At 38.9% G+C, this 21,453-nt stretch overlaps 2 protein-coding genes across 6 annotated transcripts in view; one reads left to right on the top strand and one right to left on the bottom strand.

Annotated features, from left to right (window-relative positions):
* sars2 (seryl-tRNA synthetase 2, mitochondrial) overlaps nt 1-13,591 on the top strand; it is a 63,381-nt gene extending 49,790 nt beyond the window's left edge. For 2 of the 3 annotated variants that reach the window (XM_062552366.1, XM_062552368.1), the window contains exons 7-16: nt 590-695; nt 5,871-5,918; nt 7,098-7,206; nt 7,719-7,764; nt 7,846-7,933; nt 8,018-8,130; nt 8,232-8,325; nt 11,513-11,605; nt 11,793-11,858; nt 13,254-13,591. In XM_062552366.1, coding sequence (XP_062408350.1) covers nt 590-695; nt 5,871-5,918; nt 7,098-7,206; nt 7,719-7,764; nt 7,846-7,933; nt 8,018-8,130; nt 8,232-8,325; nt 11,513-11,605; nt 11,793-11,858; nt 13,254-13,394 — 904 coding nt within the window. In that variant the 3' untranslated portion in view covers nt 13,395-13,591. The remainder of the gene's footprint in view (nt 1-589; nt 696-5,870; nt 5,919-7,097; nt 7,207-7,718; nt 7,765-7,845; nt 7,934-8,017; nt 8,131-8,231; nt 8,326-11,512; nt 11,606-11,792; nt 11,859-13,253) is intronic. The other variant, XM_062552367.1, reaches the window with a different exon arrangement.
* Nucleotides 13,592-19,084: 5,493 nt separating this feature from the next.
* exoc3l2b (exocyst complex component 3-like 2b) overlaps nt 19,085-21,453 on the bottom strand; it is a 114,247-nt gene continuing 111,878 nt past the window's right edge. For 2 of the 3 annotated variants that reach the window (XM_062552361.1, XM_062552360.1), the window contains exon 13: nt 19,085-20,170. In XM_062552361.1, the coding sequence (XP_062408345.1) occupies nt 19,891-20,170 (280 nt within the window). In that variant the 3' untranslated portion in view covers nt 19,085-19,890. The remainder of the gene's footprint in view (nt 20,171-21,453) is intronic. The other variant, XM_062552362.1, reaches the window with a different exon arrangement.

Below are 21,453 nucleotides of genomic sequence, written 5' to 3'. Positions count from 1 at the left end.
ACTTGTGCAGCTAATATCAGAGCTTAGAGAATCCCATTCTATGATGAACACATCAGAATACAGTCAGAATACCCCAGAATTCAACAGTTTTCATCAGGGCATCGATGAAAACCATAGTGTTGAAACGTGTTGGCATGTAGCCATTTTTTTATGAAAGGCTTTTTATATTAATCAGAAGTGCCTCAATGTTTCTGTTTTATTTTTCACTTTGTAATAACACTTTGAAATATCACAACATTAAACTAGAGCTCTGGAAAAAATTAAGAGGTCATTGCACATTCTTGTGATGTCATCCTATTGTTGCTGAGTGACATTCTTATGAGTTGACGGTCATTTAAATTTGCAGTGGTCTCTCAATTTTGAATATGACCATCAACTCTTTCGAATTTCACTCAGCAACCGTAGGATTTCATCGAGTGGGAGAGAGACAAGGGTGGAATAGGAAAATAACCGTGGGTTGGACCCGAACCTGGGTCGCCATAGCTACTCAGACCCAAGTGTGGCCTCCAGGTGTATTTTAAGCCTTGTAATGTCATTGTGTTTGTGATGATGATGATGATGATGATGTGTTGCCTCTTGGTTTTCTCAGACGTCTAGCCCATGTGTCAGGACACAGGTCATACTACCTTCGCGGAGCAGGGGCCCGGCTCCAGACAGCCCTGCAGAACTTAGTGCTGGACCTGCTGCAGCGCCGTGTAAGTGCATGCCCTGTAGCACCGCATTATGTAATAACACCGCATTATGTAATAATGTAATAAATGTGCACACCATTATGTAATAATTGCCGCATTCTGTAATAATCTGCCGCATTATGTAATAAACTTCTTGAACGCAATATGTAATACATTTTGCTGCATTATGTAATAAGTTATTACATATTGCGGTTGTTACTACATAATGCGGGTGTTGTGTTTTTTTTTTTTGCCAAATGTAACAATTGGTGCATTATGTAATAACCAACCGAAATTGAGATTTTCATTGAATAAAAACAGCTTAATAATGTGTATTTTACTCAAAATGAATGCTTACAAATAAGTATTAATTTAACGATGCAATTAAGTATTTAAGCAACTAAATGAAAAACAATTCAGCTGCAACATACAGCACACAATGGAACTGCAAAATTATAAAGTGAATTTGACCAATGTTCTTTACCTACAGTAAAACAGGCCATGACTCACATTTCACACACATATAGCCAAACTATCAGTATATAGAGGGAACTGCCTATCAGAATTCCATTTGATTTATGCTGTTCAGGCACTTAGCCTAAGCCACTACTTGATATTGCTCCTCCTGCAAGGTACTGATTGGGGCTCATGGTGTCTATTACGGGCTAGGCAAGGCCTGCTAGTGTATGGCAATGTTTAAACATAAGTTATTAGGGCCCGAGCACCGAGGTGCGGCCGCTGAAGCGGCTGCACCGTAGGTGCAAGGCCTCATTGTTTTTGCTCAGATTAAATTTCTTCCGGGCCACGTTTTGCCTTTTTTTCACCAACTTGGCATGCTCTGAAACTCTTGAAATTTGGCAGCTATGTGTGGAATTGGTAACACTACTAAGTGACAGAGCTCTGGCCTAGGATGTGGCTCAGGGACTCAATAGCGCCACCTAACGTGTTGTCTGTTGTGGTTGACACATACATTCACGAAAGTGGCCCAGATTTGGTGGACATGTGTGTTCTATTAAATTCAATTTTACATTTAAACTTTATAGTGAATCTTTGAAGAAGAATTTGAGTTATGATTATGATTTTTGCACATCACATATTTTGAAACACTTCTCCTTGACGGTTTATCGAAATCATGTCATATAAGCTCTAAAATGATCTTGAGGGGTTTCTCAAGAGGAATTGCGACCAGATTTTTGAATTTTCGAAGTATATTGAAATGGCGAAATTTTGAATTATGGCGTCTTATTAAGAAACAGGAAGTTGGTGTTATAGGCAGAAAAAAGGTTTTAAATTGGATGTAACCTGGCAGCTACATGTGGAATTGCTTCTGCTAATCAGAGACAGAGCTCTGGCCTAAGGTGTGGCTTCGGGACTCTATAGCGCCACCTAGCAGCACGTTATCTGTTGTGGTTGACACAAACATTCACGAAAATGAACCAAATTTGGTGGACTTGTGCGCTATTGCTATCGCTAATCAGAGACAGAGCTTTAGCCTAGGGTGTGGCTTAGGGACTCCATAGCGCCACCTAGCAGCATGTTATCTGTTGTGGTTGACACATACATTCACGAAAATGAGCCAAATTTGGTGGGCACATGTGTTATTGCTATTGCTAGTCAGAGACAGAGCTCTGGCCTAGGGTGTGGCTTAAAGGGATATTCCGCCATTTTTGGAAATACGCTCATTTTCCACCTTCCCTCGAGCAAAACAATCGATATTTACCTTGTTCCCGTTCATCCAGCCATTCTGTGAGTCTGGCGATACAACTTTTAGCTTCAGCCTAGAATAGATCATTGAATCGGATTAGACCATTAGCTTCTCACCTGCTAGCTTCATGTTTAAAAGTGACTAATATTTCTGGTAATTTTCCCATTTAAAACGTGTGTCCTCTCAAGTTAGAAAGTGCAATAAGACCAACTGAAAATGAACCCTGCCGTTTTTCTAGGCTGATTTGACATGGAACTACATTCTCATCTGGCGTAATAATCAAGGCAACTTGCAGCTACTGGCATTACTACTGCTTGATGTCTATGGGGACTATTTTCAGATGCTGCGTATGATATCACTGCGCCTATGGTACGTTTGCAAGTTGCCTTGATTATTACACCAGATGAGAGTGTAGTTCCATGTCAAATCAGCCTAGAAAAACGCCCGGTTTCATTTTCAGTTGGTCTTATTGCACTTTCTAACTTGAGAGGAGACGCGTTTTAAATGGGAAAATTATCAGAAATCTTAGTCACTTTTAAACATGAAGGTAGCAGGCGAGAAGCTAATGGTCTAATCCGATTCAGTGATCTATGCTAGGCTGAAGCTAAAAGTTGTATCGCCAGACTCACAGAATGGCTGGATGAACGGGAACAAGGTAAATATCGATTGTTTTGCTCGAGGGGAGGTGGAAAATGAGCGTATTTCCAAAAATGGCGGAATATCCCTTTAAGGACTTTAAAGTGCCACCTAGCGCATTGTCTACTGTGGTTGACACAAACATTCACGAAATTAACCAAATTTGGTGGGCTTGTGTGTTATTGCTGCCGCTAGTCAAAGACAGAACTCCGGCCTCGGGTGTGGCTTAGGGACTCTATAGCACCACCTAGCACATTGCACAACATATTATGGTTGACACATTAATTCACGACAATTAGGTAGGCTTGTGTGTTGTTACTGCAGTTAGGCTTAGTTCACACTGGCAGTCGAAATCCGATGTCTTGCATATCCGATCAAAATCTGATCTTTCTGACTGACTGCTCTCATGGCCTGGCGCACGCGCTGAATCAATCAATTAATCACTTCCATCACTCCTGAAATCCTATTCAAGTGGTTCGACTGTTCAGATTGAGTCATATCCGATAGTAAGTGATATTGAAACCACCTTCGTATGTGGTGCGAATCAGCATTAGAAAAATCGCATTTCATGCAGTTTTGTGCAGTTCAGACTACCCAAAATTCAAGCTAGATACAATCCATATAAGCAAAAAATCGGATTTCGACTGCCAGTGTGAACTAAGCCTTAGTCAGAGACAGAGCTCTGGCCTAGGGTGTGGCTTAGGGACTCTATAACGCCACCTAGCCTGTTGTCTGGTTGACACATACATTGATGAAAATTAACCAAATTTGGTGGGCAAGTGTGTTGCGAATGCACATGCCCACCAACAAGTACGTGTTGCTTTTATAGATTCCGAAATGTCCTGGCCCGCCATCGCTTCTTGCGGCTATATCTATTATTATTCATTTTGTTTTGTTGTACTGAGATACTGTGTCCTCAATGAACTTGAAAAGAAAACCTTTTATGTTAATATGTGTTAGCTTAGCTTATGGTTGGCTATGTCAACACCAGCTAACTTAGCCAATAATATAATAATATCTGACAACAGAAAACAGAATGCATAGTACACCCATCTTGCCTACAGAATTGCTGTCATTCATCATCCAGTTGACAATAAATTGGTTAACTATCAGAAGCACTTACCTCCAAACTTGAACTCATGACTAATACAGTATGACTGACTAATGACTAATATGATTGAAAAGAACCCCTTGTGCGTTTAAATGAGCACAACCAAAGTTAAAAGGTGGATTGTTACAATGTAAGCTGAGCAATAGTTGACATACTATCCTCTTACTTAGCATTTTTGAGTAAAATACACATTATCATGCTGTTTTTAATCGATGAAAATGTCAATTTTGGTTGGTTACTACATAATGCACCATTTGTTACATTTGGCAAAAAAAAAAAACCGCAACACCCGCATTATGTAGTAACAACCGCAATATGTAATAACTTATTACATAATGCAGCAAAATGTATTACATATTGCGTTCCAAAAGTTTATTACATAATGCGGCAGATATTACAAAATGCGGCAATTATTACATAATGGCGTGCACATTTATTACATTATTACATAATGCGGTGTTATTACATAATGCGGTGCTACATGCCCAACCAGGACACTCCTGCGCACACACACACACACACACACACACACACACGATGTGTTAATCAAGTTTGCCAGTTTTGCATTCTATCACCTCTTTAAATTAGTGAGCAGACAGCATATTGGTTAAAAAGTCCTTAGAGCAACACTATGCAGGTATTAGGTGTTTTTGGCGATTGTAGAGCTCCCTCTATAGTCGTGATGTATCCCCCTGTACTTAATGCAAATACTTTTGTTGTGAAGGTGAAGGATTAACAACTCTATCTCTAAAGATCTATATCTACTGACAAGGTTATGTTAGCTCGTTGCAGTTGGCACCCCGTATGTTGAACATATGAATAAAAGTGTTTGTGCATCGTTTGTGCACGATTGTGCAGGCAAAATAAACATTTGTGCACAAACCGCTTGAATGATATTAAACTTTACCTTGTTTCATGACCTGGGGTCACCCAGCACCCCATCAACATCCAATTGACTCCAAATGTGCACAAACTATTTTGGAGTCATTTGGATGTTGATGTGGTGTTGGGTGACCCCAGGTCACAAAACAAGTTAAAGTTTAATATCCTTCAAAAGGTTTGTACACAAATGTTCATTTTGGCTGCACAAACGAAGCACAAACAATTCCAACTATTTTTGAGCCATTTGGGTGTTAATGGGGTGCTAGGTGACGTCACTCGCCAGCAAATAACGCTTAATAACGTAAAAAACAATAGTGCACAAATGTTTATTTTGTCTGCACAATTGTGCACAAACAATTACAACCATTTTCGATCCATTTGGGTGTTAATGGGGGGCTGAGTGACGTCACTCGCCAGGAAATAAAGCTCAATAACATGAAAAACAACAGTGCACAAATGTTTATTTCCTCTGCACAATCTTGCTCAAACGATGCACAAACGATTGCAACTGTGTTGGAGTCATTTGGATGTTGATGGGGTGCTGGGTGACCCCAGGTCACGAAACAAGTTAAATTTATCATTCAAACGGTTTGTGCACAAATGTTTATTTTGCCTGCACAAACGACACACAAACACATCAAAATACTTTTATTCATATTTTCAACGTATGGGGTGCCAACTACACGGAGGTGGTAATGTTTCACGATTGGAAGTTGCATGGTGAAGAATTTTGTTTGTTTACCATCAAATTGGCTTCATAAAGGTGAAGTTCTTGCAGAGTGTATGAAAATATTATCAAAGGTTCTGACTTGATTTAAGTGATGTGAATTATTACAGGTAACAAACTTTTGTCTGCACGTTTTAGGGCTTCATCGCTATGACTGTGCCTGACTTACTGAAAGGAGCTGTATTTGTAAGTATGGTCAAAGTAACTCAATAATCCACTGACAACAATCACAGCTAATATACAGTGTGGAGCACATGTATTTGATACCATGCTAAAACATGAATATAAAATCATCATTTGACAATTGATCTTAATGCCTTAAAGGGATAGTTCGGATTTTAAGACACGAAGTTATATGGGTTCCCTGTCAGCAACGTTGTGCATCAGCACTGACTTACCCCGCAACAGCGTCCTGTGAGCCGAGATCCAGCCGGTTTTTGATGCTGAAGAAAGTAGTCCGGCAAGTTTCTGGGGTCACGAAAGTAAAGTGTTTTTCTTCTCAAAACCATATGCGTTCAAAAGAGTGATATATTTGCACCACAAAAACGTTCAGGAAAAATTCAAACCTCGTTATCACTTACTTATTTTTCGCGATTCCTATCACTGCGCGCTACTGACAGCTGGACAACGTTTTTGTGGTGCAAATATATCACTCTGTTGAACGCATATGGTTTTGAGAAGAAAAACACTTTACTTTCGTGACCCCAGAAACTTGCTGAAGAAAATAGTCCGGCATCAAAAACGATCAAAATCCGTCTGGATCTCGGCTCACAGGACGCTGTCGGGGGGTAAGTCAGTGCTGATGCACAACGTTGCTGACAGGGAACCCATATAACTTCGTGTCTTAAAACCCGAACTATCCCTTTAATTAAAAAAATGAGTAAAAATCAAACCGCCAAGGACACCAATTTTCTTTGTGATTGAAGAATGTATCGTAAATAAATAAATGTTTTCCTTAAGTCTCCATCCTCTCGATCATGCTCATGAAAAGGCAGACTGACCGATTGAGGAGTGTTGTAAAATATACACGCTAAAGCTGTAGGGGAAGCTCTGCAGAGGAACCTGCTAGCGTAAAACAAGTGAAAAGTGAAAGGGAAAACAGCGAAGAAAGCGCCAAACCTGCATAGTTATTCTTTAAAAAATCAATCATATTACAAGGGCGCTCGCCAATATTTTGATTTGGACTGCAATATTTCTTTTAAAAGCTTTCCATATCTCTTTAACATTATTTAGAGTGAATTGCCAAAACACGTTATATTCTTTTTCTGTTGTCATTACTTGTATGTGACTTTGCTGATTTTAAGAAAAGCTAAAGTGCATGTACCTATTGAAGTGTTTTAAAGATGCTGCTACTCCTCTCTCCAGGAGGGCTGTGGCATGCAGCCGTATTCCCACCACTCTCAGGTCTACTCCCTCGACCAATCCCGCTTTCCTGACCTCAACTTGGCCGGCACAGGGGAAGTAGGCATTGCAGGTATTACCTCCGTCTATAGACCTCTGAAGTTCGCCTACAAAAAAGCCACCATCTTTGCCCAAATAAGGAGATCCGTTATCTTGAGATTTTTTCGATGGGAAAATAACATGGGGATTTTGAATTTTCGCACCTGTTAAACTCTCACGGGGACGAAGAAATTGGAAATGCAGACGTTTTGCGCTACAAAGTCCTCTGCCTTACAGTGGATACTGTGATCTTCGGTAGGTGAAGATGGCACACTTTGATCTTTGCTAACCCAGAGCTAACTTACAATGCAACTGGCCATAGGCAGTTAGCTTCAGTTAACACCCGGAACTCCTTATATGGGCAAAGATGGCAGCTTTGGATCCTATTTGTAGGCGAACTTCAGAGGTCTATTTTCCCAGTCAGTGGGAGCTCAGACTAGACACCCAGGATGGCAGTGACACTGTTGTTCCTCTATGCCTTTCAGTCACATTTTCTCTGCTCTGTTCTCTTTTATTGTTTAAAGATAATCTGATTTGGGTTGTCAGGCTACTTCATGGACCATGCAGTAAATTGGAAGGACCTCCCTGTCAGGTAAAAACCACTGGTGTTGTGAAGAGATACTCACCAAAGCTAGTTATTCAGCGACTTAATCAGAATGGGATCTTATTGCAGAACTGTGTGCAGTAGCACGTGTTATCGGGCAGAGACTGACACTGGCAGAGAGACCTGGGGCCTCTACCGAGTTCATCACTTTAACAAGGTGAAGGAGGTGATGTACGTCACAGAGCATTGATTTGTGCACAGAGAATGTAACAGGTGTAAATAATAAGCAAGATATGTGCAGGTGGAGATGTTTGGGGTGACTGCTGATGAGTCTGGAGAGGAGAGTGCCCAGATGCTCCAAGAGTTTGTATCCCTCCAGAAAGAAATATTTTCATCCCTTGAGCTCCACTTTAGGTTATCTTAACTTTATTAACTCCATTTTTCAAAAATGTGTGTGTATGTGTGAACTTAAAGGACAACATGCAAACCCTTTGTGTGTATTGTTGGTCTTACAGAGTCCTTGATATGCCCACTCAGGAGCTGGGTCCCCCAGCCTACAGAAAATATGACATAGAGGCCTGGATGCCAGGACGAGGCAGCTTTGGAGAGGTTTATACATCAATCTCTGGACAAAGAACTCTTTGCCTTTTGAACAATCAGGGTTCCAATCAGTTATATAGTTCTTAACCCTCTAACTGCCCAAGGCGCCGTACGGCGACAAGCAGCATCACTGATTAAAACAGATGGTAGATCCAAGTAGGGTGACAAATCGCCTTTGTACTCTCCACCACTAGTTGGCAGACATCCAGAGATTCGATTCAAGCCCCAATTCGAGTAAAAAAAGTTTTCAGGAAGTACCTGTATTGCGCGCGAGAAACACAAAAAGAAGATGCATTTCCTGTTTATAACGAGGAAGTGAAATGCGCGATCGCGTTGCACAAATTGAAGCAGAAGAGCGGCAAATGTTAAAAAACAAAGTCGTGTGTTATGAAGTCTTGGGTCTGTAAATCACCTGCTCTGATTCTTAAGGAGAATATCTGCCTTTTGGAGATTATGATCGGTCGTTGACAGTCAAGATGCGTCTGTGAATGGAGGTGCTCTTTGCGTGTGTACGTCAGTGTCTACCTGCAGCAATGTTGGCCAGAGGGTTCAAATAAGCATGGTGTGCTTGGTGCCAGTGATAATCATGATAGTGTCTGTAATTGACATGGTACAGACAGCAGGGCTAGTAAAAATAGGAGAACTACAAAGTCACCCGTGATAGGAACTGATTTGACCAGGCTACTTTATTGTATAGTAACGTACGGATTGAGGTAATACTAATAGTTTACTATTGTTGGTTTACATGTGGCTGTGGTCCTGTTTGTTTGTTATGTCGGAGAAATTACAAAAATCAAAGTAAAACTGCTCAAATGTGTTCAACAACCAGTATTTACTGAAATGTGCATAATTTGACGCTATTGCCATCCTGTGACGTCATAATATGCAAATTAGATGAATAAATTTACTCCCTTCATACACTTTAGTTCATACTCAATGATTTTCACATTTACAGTAGGACTTTATCTCTGACCACTTTCAAGCCATGGCCTTTTGAAATTTTTATGCAAAAATAAAAAAAAAACCGGGCGGTTAGAGGGTTAAAGGAACACTTCACTGTTTTTTTTTCATATTAAACTATGTTATTCCCTTAAAGGGACACTTCACCGATTAGCATTAAGCTTTCTATATTTAGAAAACCAGTCATGTTTTTGAATGGTAGTGCATCATTCCCTCAGTTTGCCTTGAGATGGGAGAAATACGGATTTCAATGTTGGACTTCCTGCTTTCAATTATGTAAAAATCATCATTTTACATCATTGAAAGCAGGAAGTCCTATTCATGGGTTTCATTGAAATCCGTATTTCTTCCATCTCAAGGCAAACTGAGGGAATGATGCGCGACCATTCAAAAACATGACTGGTTTTCTAAAGATAAAAAGCTTAATGCTAATCGGTGAAGTGTCCCTTTAACTAAGACAGGTTGATGCATACCTATCACGTTTCAATGCGTGCACTTACTGGCTCTGGTGCGCGGCGTTACTTTGATAGCACATAGATAGATAGAGATGAAGTTAGAAACGACCAAACACCTCCATGTTTTCTCTATTAAAATACAGTTACACGAGTAGTCACACAACCAAGTATGGTGAGACAAAATAAAACGTGGTGCATTTTTAAGCAGACAAGAGGTATAACTACATTATGTGGCACAGTAATATCCTCACTCCAAAGTGAAACTGAAAGTGCAAGAGTGAGGATAGTACTTCGCTGAGTCTAAGTGCTCCGAATTGTTATTCCGCCACACAATATAGTTATCCCTCTTACCTGCTTAGAAGTGCACCACGTTTTATTTTGTCTCATCATACTTGGTTGTGTGACTACTCGTGTAACTGTATTTTACAATTAATTTGCCGCATTAAAATGGCCGCTAACAGGCAATAACATTTCAGCTGTCGTATGTGCCGGTGTAAATTGACAATCTTCAATGAACTTATGACAAAAGAATTGGCCAAAAGGAAGTGCCACATAAAGCACATTTAATAATTTCGCTGGGTCTTTTCACAAAGTGTACGCCGTCAAAGTATTGCCCGTGGGCCGCCAGGGGTAGCCTACATTATAGATTTTCTATTTGAGGTTACCCTAGCAATCAGCATAGCAACCACCTCATTTAGCATAGTAACGATCATATCTACTCTACAAACAATCTAGCAACCACCTCTATGTCAACCTAGCAACCAACATAGCAACCTCGATGATTGCCCTAGTAGCCAGCAAAGCAGCTGCTTTATTTAGTATACCAACCATCAGTAACACTTTTTAATCACTACACACAATTCATCATCTTTTTAGCATTTGCTACCTTATTAGTTAAAGTGTAACTTCACCCCATAACTCCACCCACTTCACATTTCTGAAAAAGGCTTTCAAAATGGGCAGGACGCTCTGAAATTTGGAAGGGAGTGCAGCCCAGCTGCAGCCAATTAACCATGGTGATTTCGTGTCAATCTGGGAATGAGTGCTGCAGACATGGCTTATCACAGGTGGGCTAATCAGGGCAGCAGGTGTTGGGGCGTTTCATTGCTAATTTGTAACGACCCGGTGACGTAGAGTTGGACGAGAAGTGCAGGACTACGTCAGCATTCCAATAGCATTTTGGACCAAAATGCCATGGCATGTTTCAACCTGTAGAGGGCGCGGAGAGCTATATCTCCAATACAAAATCATACGAAATGTTACTTTTCTCGGGAAACGCGAAAGGTCACCACTTATGAGTAATTTCAATCAATCAACAGCTCAAAAAACATATTTTAGGGGGCAGTTACACTTTGATGGGTCGTTCATCATTAGTAATTTATTGTTAATGCACCATTTATCATCAGTTAAGTATTTGTTCACAAAGTCTATTTCTAAAATATATGAATTATTGGTAATACTTGCAAACTACTAAAAATATCATGCAATAATATTTTGTTAATTAAGTACTATTTCCATTATTGAACAGTTGTTACATTACATACATATGCACTAATGATTAGTTAGGATGTGAATACATGTTTTAGAAACCACTTCCTAATACTGTTGTATAATTCATGATTAACTCAGGAATTACATGTGGTTAGTTAATGATATGTTGTGCTTTGCCCAAAGCAAAGTTCATAGCATTTACTAATAGTTTGCAACTGGTTTATAATTTCATTTATAAATGGTTGTTTCATTTATATGTACATGTAACTTTCTTATCCTGTTGTATGTAGATCTCCAGTGCTTCCAACTGTACAGACTACCAAAGTCGCAGACTGAACATTCTTTATGAGACAGAGGGGGGCAGTCTGCACCATGCCCACACAGTGAGTGGATAGCTTTTACGGTATACCTGCTTGAAAGGTATTTATTTAACATCAGCAACCAATAGCAGTTAAGCCTAGGCCTTCATCAGATCACAGCCAAAGATGTTGCAGACTTGACTGCAAGACTCTTGTTCTTAATTTTGTGAATATTCATTCTGCAGTGTATTTTACTATGTGTTAATCCCAGGTAAATGGCACAGCCTGTGCTATCCCCCGCATCATGATTGCTATTTTGGAGACTCATCAGAATAGGGTAGGTAGGCTGTTTTTATTTCTCCAAACTGTGGTGCAGGGATACTTTAAAGCGAAACTGGATAATTGGTGTTGTTACGATAGAAAGCATTGCTTCGCTCTGTGTGGCTTTTTGTGTTTTAAAATATTCAGTGTATTTGATCTGGTTTGGCAGATTCCGATGTCTGTTCATGCGGAGGCGGATGCACTCTCTTTTTAAAAACGTATCCGTTGCTTGTAGCCTACCTGCACTCCGCCTTCAGCTGTCAATACAGAATAACAAGCAAACAAATGAATGAATGAATGTTGACGTTACCCTGAATCAACAGTAAACTGTAGCCTATTGTTGTTTGTGCTGCAAATAAAACTTCAATTGATATAATTGCAACAAAATTATTTTTTAAATTGATATTACGGCTTAAAATAAAAGAAAACAAAAACATTAATTGGACCATTACGCAGCACCCCTGAGCATGCGTCACGGCACCCACTTTGTAAACTACTTGTTTTCTTTCATGGAAAGTACACAGTTCTATATTTATTACCAGCTTAAACAGCTCACAACTACATGGTTCTTTGTAGGAGTTAATAGGTAGTAGTGGTAGTTTTTCTTGGTATTTGTTTCTGTAGTTTCTCTACACTTACAGTTACGTGTAGTAATTATCCAGTAATGCTGTGCAATTTACCAGTAATAGTTAAGGTGTTTCTTAGTATTTCACATGTAGTTTTTTCTGTCCCTATGAGGGGTAGGGGTAAGAGGTAGATACCCCTTAAAAGTGAGAATTTCCACAAGCTTACTTGAAACTCACCCTGGAAAAACAAGCATTGAGAGAGACATTGCCATTAATGTCCAAGAGACATTGGCATCAATAAAGATTCTTAAATTAAAACGTAATTGTTTTATGTTGCATAGTATTGTGTATATTGCAGGTCCTGTTCTTCACAGCAAGTTTTCAATTTTTTTTAAAACGGACACGGCACACCTTTAGTACATATTTCCATGTTTGTTACCCCGCAAATTGGCAACATATCATGTCCAAAATGTAACTGAAACCGTTGAAGGTAACACTCATCTGCTGAACTGCTGACGACTCTGCACATCTACCTGATTACTTCTGATGTAAAGTAACCATTTATGATATGTGGTAAAATATCAAAGAAGTTGTGGGACGTTTACATAGCAAACAGTATGTTTATGTTGTCCCCCATGCCTGTTTCATTCATCCTGGCCAGGTGGACATACTGTAGGCATGTGCCATTTTTGCTGAAATAATTCCTGAACAGTTTTGTTCAGGAAAACAAATTTATGTGTTGGTACTGTATATAACCATTTTATTTTATTTTTGTTGTATTTAAATGATCAGGTTTGATAAATGCATGTTTAATTGAGCATTGACCCTTTTTTCTCCTTTTCCAGGATGGAAGTGTACGCATACCGCAAGCCTTGCAGCCCTATATGGCTATGGAGGTCATTCATAAGCCAGAATACTTGCCCTTAAAATACATAGGGCCAAATCAGCCCAGCCACCAACTTTGTCCAATAACCACAACTAGATAATCACTGATATTTAATCGTTCTTGTAATAACGAAAACATCAATGCTTTTAATATAATTTTTACTGCCCTCTTTTTGTGTCTGTGGCCACATATAGGGGCAGCTGATATTTATGTGCTGCTGATCTGTATTCAGGATGATCTGACACAATGCACCTCATGTTGGAAAAAAAAAAATAAAATAAAATAAGTGAAACACAACAGTGTTTAGCGTTTGTGAATATAGGCTCAGATTAACTCTGTAATTGTTGTCATTTTTTGGTAGTCTTGTACTCTATTTCTATTACATTTCAAAAGCTGCTTGTAGAGTAGGGTGTCGTACAAATTATATTGAAGCAGAATCAGAATATCAAGTGTTGATCAATTCATAATTTTCATTTCACAAGGTAAAAAAGGGTTTAAATAAAACATCAATGTCTTTAATATCTATTGCAGGAGTAAAGTCTTAAATGAATTATCAAAAAGTGAATATTTATGATAGCTAGAAAGCGGTGAAGGCTGTGTTTCTGTGGACAGATTCATTGAATTTCGAAAATGCGATTTAATAAATAAAATAGAGTGGCAACTGGGGTGGCAAGTAGGGCTGGGATAAACGGATTATTTTTTAAATGATTAATCTAGCGATTATTTTTTCGATGGATCGATTCATCTAACGATTCATTTTTTCAGTTCGATTCGATTTCGATTCGATTATCTCCCCACTAGTTGACTAATAGCTATATATGTTGATTTACATATCTGAATGAAATAAAACATGAATTTCTTCTGTACATGTGCAAAGTAATGCATTCTAAGTCAGAGGTGGCATTCAATAAAATCTTGAAGCCTTGAAAACACTGGGAATCTTGTCAAATTTAAGGAGACGAGATCCAAACTGTCATCAATAAAATTACAAGTTATAGGTCCAGCGCCTGACCAGACGGCGAAGCGCAGTGCTTCACGGATGGAGGACGCGAGCCAAGCCCTCGCCAGCGGTCTTCAACCCAAACTCGCCGTGGCATCAGCCAACACGAAGCAGCAAAACAAAAACCAAGAAAAGCACAAGACTACCGAAAACAGCGCAAACAAAGAGCGAAACACATTAATCTAAACAAATAAATACAAAAAATGAACAGAATAAAACATAAAATTACGAAAATTACATAAAAACAAACAACAACATGATGCCAGACTGAGCAGCATGTCTTGCCAGCGTCCCCGTAACCTAGCAAAAGGTCTTAGCTCAATTCATTCAACCTTTATTTATTCTCGGAGAGTCATTGAGGGTAGCCCTCATTTTCAATGAAGCCGAGATTACAGAAACAATGCATGGAGGAACAACAAATAAGATAATAATAAGAAAATATACATTGCATTATAGAGGAGGAAGGGGAAAATAAAATAATAAAATAAAAAATACATGAAATAATAATAATAAAATAATAACAACAAAAATAATAATAATAAAAATAATAATAACAATAATAACTAGAAAATGTAATTCCATGGAAGGAATTACCATTGCATGTAAATGCAAAAAGGTTACTGACATCATTGTATTAGGCCTATAGTTACGACAGCTGTTAGCTAATTAGCTGGTTTGAATTGAGCTCAATGCAATTCAAACCAGCTAATTAGCTAACAGCTAATAACTGACATAAAGCATACCAAACTCTTAGTATGTTAAGTGTATAGTGTTGACATGGGGTTATTTGAATTCCAAAGGCCAAGGGGACTTTATCAGGGTGCATAGTGTCCTGGATCCATGAAATAACTGGCCTTTAAAAATAAAAATAAAAATCCTCTATGGGAATTTAACATGGGCGTTCCAATACTTATGACCCCCTGTATTTAAGGAAAACATTTATTTATTTACAATACATTATTCATTCACAAAGAAAATGAATGTCCTTAAAGGCTGCATAGTTACTCATTATTTCATTTAAGGCATTAAGATACATTTCCAAAAGATGATTTTATATTTAACTTTAAGCATGCGTTCTAATACTTTTGGACAGAGGTGTACATGCCTTATCATCTAGACCAATATCATGTAATCTTTGTAACAGTAAGGGATGATCAACTGTATCAAATGCTTTTGACAAATCAACAAAAAGGGCAGCACTCAATATATTTATAGTGTGTTTTTTACCTTTGACCTCTGACCTTTGAAAATATTTGTTTAAATAGTTGTGTTTATACAGAATTATAATAAAAAGTAATTTCATTACATCCACTTTACTCTCATATAATTATTGTGGAGGACCTCTAGAATATAACCATATGTGCCACTTTTGCATAGATGTTTTTAGTTAGATGAAAAACTTAAAAATCTCAAGGTATAGCTGACTGCTGGACCTCCAAGTGTTAAGAACAGGGCATGAAATTGGCACCCGCCAACTAGCCAAATGCGGGTAACTTTTGTGATTGGCAGGTGAAACTTTCAACCTACCTGCCACATTGGCAGGTAGCCAATACAACAACGAAACACTGAAAAACACCGTTAAAACGAGACTCGCAACAATGTTTACAGAGATACACTGTAACACCATGTAAGATCGGGTGATTGTCTTGACTGATATGTCTGTCTACACTGATGCCATTCAAAAGAGGTTTTGCACGTTACTCCAGTAATGAGCTGTGCTTAGGCTATGTATATTTTGTTCATTTTTATTTTGGACACAAAAAAATTTGGCTGGTAAAAGAACACAGTGGCTGGTGGATTTCAAAATCCACCCGCCACAATGGCTGGTGGCCAAAAAAGTTAACTTCATGCCCTGGTTAAGAATGACTTAAAACTTCAACTTATACTTAGCACTTACTGTACAACTTCTGTTGTTATTGATCATGCATATGGTAGAGAAAGACATGACATCGTTGGTCTTCTTGTAATTTTGAGAATTCATCGCATTTGGACCTGAGATTACTTGCAGTACCCTGGCATTACCACAAGGAAATGCTCGTACATCAGGTTGGAACCTGACGTGGAGATGAACACGTTTCCACAAATAAATCTGAGCGTTGCCATGGATTTGAGCGTACGCACGGTCTTGGGTCAAATCTGTGTGTAAGAACGTTTTCTTGAATTCCCCTTGGGGATCAATAAAGTATCTACAGTACCCTCCAGAATTATTGGCACCCTTGGTAAAAGTTGACTAAAAATAGGTCTAAAAAATAATCTTAAGGTGATTTATTGTACTCCCACAATGAAAACAATGAGAAAAATACACCCTGCAAGGGAAGCAAATTTATTCTGAGAAAAAGGAAAATCTCAAAAAGAAATAAATGTTTTTAATAAAAACACGTCACTCACAATTATTGGCACCCCTACTTGTAATACCTTCTTAAACCTCCCTTTGTCAATAAAACAGCATGTAATATTCTTCTCTGACACCCCATAAAGATTGAGAATACAAAGTAAGGGATTAAAGACCATTCATCTTTACAAAACCTCCCCAGATCGTCCAGATTGCTAGGTCCACACTTGTGCATTCTTCTCGTTGACTCATCCCACTGTTTTTCCATGGAGTTTAGATCAGGGGACTGCTATGGCAATGTCTGACGCTTGATTTTGTGTTCAGTAAACCATATTTGTTTTGATCTGTGCATTTGTTTTGGTTCATTGACCTGATGATTGATGAATGATCCAATCATGACCAACTGTTAGGGCCTTGGCAGAGATTGTTTGATTTCCTTTGAAAATGTTCAGGTTTTTCTTGGTGTTCATGATGCCATCCACCTTAATTAGGTTCCCAAGGCCTTTGGGAATTAAAACAGCCCCACAATAGCACAGCCCCTCCACCATAATTCTGATTAGGCATGGGGTTCTTTTTAGTATAGTCATTCTTCTATGTACGCCAAAGACACCTTAAGTGTTTTTAGCAAAAGAGCATAATTTTATTTTCATCTGACAATAGACCACACTCCCAGACATGTCATGGTACCATTCAGTAACTCCTGCCATTTACATTGTTCATTAAATGACTCTTCTGGCTTTAACCTGACATGCTGTCTAAATAATCTATTAGCAGTGAGGTCACTTTTGAAGATTTTTGGGGGGGACTTGGTGACCCCAAGATGATAGCTTTGTCTGTAACTCTCAACAGTGGTTCTTATGGATTTTTTTGCCTATCATACCATCCTCCATACTGTGCGTGGGAGCAAAATAGCCATGGGTCTTTGTCCAAGCATGTTTGCCACATTTCCAGATGATTAGAACCTTTTAGTCATCATTTTAACTGGAAATATAGGCATTTTCAACAAAATACCTAGTTTCCATAGACATTCTCTTACTTACAAATGTCAGCACAATTTCTTTTTATTTCAATTTAGTGTATTCTCTTGTCTCTCCAATGTTGAAAAATGACTAGAGGATTTAGCTTCTGAGTGACTTCATTTTCATACCATAGTGAAAAAGAACGTCATGAACTACTTCTGAAAGTTCACAGACACTCTGATTTACTTTAAAACGTTGCATTTACATAGGAACATGCTCCTGTTAAATGTTGTACATAATATGTTTCAGGGGTGCCAATAATTGTGAGCAAGCTGTTTTTGTGAAAAATATTTATTTCTTTATGAGATTTTCCTTTTTCTCAGAATAAATTTGCTTGCCTTGCAGGGTATATTTTTCCTCATTGTTTTCATTGTGGGAGTACAATAAATCACCTAAAGATTATTTTTTATACCTATTTTTAGTCAACTTTTACCAAGGGTGCCAATAATTCTGGAGGGTACTGTATCTATCTATCTATCTATCTTATCTGTTTTATAAATGAGGCCCCAGATGGACAGGTCACCTGCCAGAAAAGAATAGGCCTATTTTCTCTTTGGATTCCTTGTCAGAACCCCCCTGCTGAAAAAACCAGCCTGACCAGCTAAAGGTGGTTTGCTGGTTGACCAGTTTGTTAACCAGCTTATTTGACCACCCTTTGATGGTTAACCAGCTAGACCAGCAAAACTCTCGCGAAAACACACCTTCAGCTGGTTTACCCAGTTTATGATGGTAATTCAGCTGGTTTTGATTGTCGTACCACCTTAAGCTGGTCATTTAGTTGGTGTTGCTGGTCTACATTGCTGGTTTTTACTGGCCACGCCAGCTTATGTTGGTTATTCTAGAAAACCAGCTTGACCATCTTTGTCAAGCTGGACAGGCTGGTCACCAGCATGACCATCTTAAACCAGCTGTATCCCAAACGACAGGCTGGTCACACCAGCACGACCAGCTTCCTCAGATGGTCACGCCAGCATGTCTAGCTGGTGGCCTAACCAGCTACACCAGCAAAGACCAGCAATAATAACTGTGTTTTGGGCAAAGACCAGCTAAAACCAGCTAAAACCAGCTACCAGCCTAAGCTGGTTTCTTGCTGGTTTTTTCAGCAGGGCCCTGTTGAAACAGATTAAAACATGCTCCAATGCTCTTGAATTTTGTCAAAAAGTTCAATATGTTGGCTTCAGTACAAAAAAAATATATATATATATATCTGTCCTTAGTAAAACTCCTAAGTGTTCAAAATACAAAAAAAAATACAATCCAATACTGTAAAATAGCTCACTTTTATTCAAGTAAGAATAAAAGTTATGTTTAAATTGATGGTTATATCACCATTAAACATAACCAAGCATAAGTAACCAAGCATAAGTAATCACTTAATCACTTTACTTTTTTCCATGATCTGTTGAAATTTGTGTGATAAAAAAAAATCCAGAACCATGATCATTCCATGTTTTTAATTTTTTTGTTACATTGTTGCTCTCTTTTGCCAGCATTTTTTCAAATCCAAATACTCTGTCCATTATGTTTCAACTGTGATGAGTGTAACCTCTGTCATCCCATTTAAATGATGGATTTAATGATTTGATGGACAAAAAATCAACAACTTGATGAATGAATTCACATTATAGCCCATAAAGGATATTTCTTAAATGTGTGCTGAAATATTACCGGGTAGTCATTTTTAACAAACATACAACAAATATAACCAAATGCATATATCCCAAGTCACCAAATCTCAGACTGACAATAAATAATATCAATTTGTTCATATAAATAGGTTGTTTTAATCCAATCAGACATGATTGCTCAAAAATACTCTATATTTCCATTTAAATATGTGTAATCGAATAGTTCTTACATATAATATGATTATTTTCTATATTGCTTAGGTCTCTACCACAACACAGTACCTTTGATTAAGCTTTAATCATTTGCATACATCTACAAAATCATTGACATCACTCTTTGATCAAATGGAGTGCTTAATTTCAGTGCCTTCATATTGTTATTTGACGTTTCTGATTGGTTTTACATATTTAGATGACTTTCTCTATCAATTACCGATTAAAACAATTTCATGTCTTCCAACTGCCAGTTGATTATCCAGCATTGCCAGCTTTGATCCCATACAGCAACGGGAATACAGAGATGTGGGAGGAAGCACACAAACAACAAATCACCTGTCACAATAGTTCCAATTAATCTCCCCAGTTAAATCATTTATGATTTATAACAAATCTGAGGATTACAACATGTCATCCTGTGGCTCACGAGGGGATGGCCTCTTGCGCTGCACCCTGAGGCTTGAGAAGCATGAAGATGTTGCCAAGGCGATACGACTGAAGGCCAAGTTGAGGCAGCGCACCTCTGACGTAACAGGGACCTCTGAGAAGAGGGCATGGTCTCGGGGCAGCTGAGCTAAGCTCTCACACATCTCTATGTCCTTCACAATGTTCAGTATCTCCTGCCTCTCCATGTGTCGAGTCATCCCACGGATGTTCAGCAGGGCAGAGACGTGCTTCTTCCTACAGTATGATGGGAGCAGATTAGAGGTCATGGGTTCACTTTCTTAAAGCTTCTGAGTCTGAGACCTGTCAGATACGTTGATGTAGTCTGACATGCCTTGAAAATGTTACACAGCTCAACTATCATTCAAAAGTGCCACATAGGTTATATTGAGGCATTCTGTAGTATTCACAAGTATATTCCTTACTCTGTGTCCTAATTGCGTGTGACCATCGCATATGGGGATGGGCATCATTAGGATTTTATTGATAATGATACTGCTTAATGATACCAGTTCTTATCTTATCTTATTAAAGGAAAAATATGATGTTAAACTGTATACATCAGTGTTGTATCAGTTGGTATGTAAAATGGACATACAGTGAATCTCAAAAATAAATCCCATTATCACCTGCTTCATATGCAAATCTCACAACTTGAAATAACTGCTGTAAAGCAAGCCAATCAAAATGAAGCAACACTGTGACATCAAAGTGTAGGACTGCACCTTTGGTACCATGGAGGCACATAACTGGAGAGCGTGACTAAGTCCCGCCCTCCATTCAAATGAATACCAGAGGCTAGGCTAGTAAATCCGGCCAATTTATAGTCAACGCCATATTGAACACTGGAGCTCCGATCCAGGCGCCAGTCGGCTCTGACCATGCGCAAAGTTCCAAAGTTGGATATGACACATGGATCTAGATTGATTTTTATTGGACATTCTGTAAAAAGAGAGTCATCCTCCAGTTCAGAGGGTGGCGATAATTCACATACATTGCTTGCCGCGTAACAAGAAGAAAAAGTTGCTCGGGAACGCACACCTGAGTCCAGTGGAGTGTCGCACTGGGGTGCGTTTCCCAAAAGCATAGTTCAAACTATGTAAGTACGACACAACTGTTTCCCAAAACGTTAGTCTGAACTATGGTGGTGGAACTTACATAGTACGATGCATTGTTGAGCTACGTGGGTGTTTCCCAAAAGCATAGTAGCAACGAACGTTCGTGACCACCATCGTAAAGTTGTGTTGTTACAACTACACCTCTCAACCTGTGGTAAGTCGGCCCTAGTGGTTAGTTCAGGGACATGATATGCAGCGGACAGATGGACATGTAGCCAACATGGTAGTCAACAATCCCACTAACATTAGGCTACTGTTGTAGGATATATTGCCGGAGGCTATAAGCGCACAACATTACTGGAGAACAGTATGGGGTACACTGGAAAGTTTAAGAAGAGTAGCTGTGTGCACATCCCACCTTGCAGGTGCAGGACAAATGGAGAGTAACTATGGAAGGAATGT

Source organism: Sardina pilchardus, chromosome 13 (genome assembly GCF_963854185.1).
Source record: "Sardina pilchardus chromosome 13, fSarPil1.1, whole genome shotgun sequence".
In the NCBI taxonomy this organism is placed as follows: domain Eukaryota; kingdom Metazoa; phylum Chordata; class Actinopteri; order Clupeiformes; family Clupeidae; genus Sardina; species Sardina pilchardus.
The sequence above is the reverse complement of the archived record's forward strand: the minus strand, read 5'-3'. Positions and strand labels throughout refer to the sequence as shown.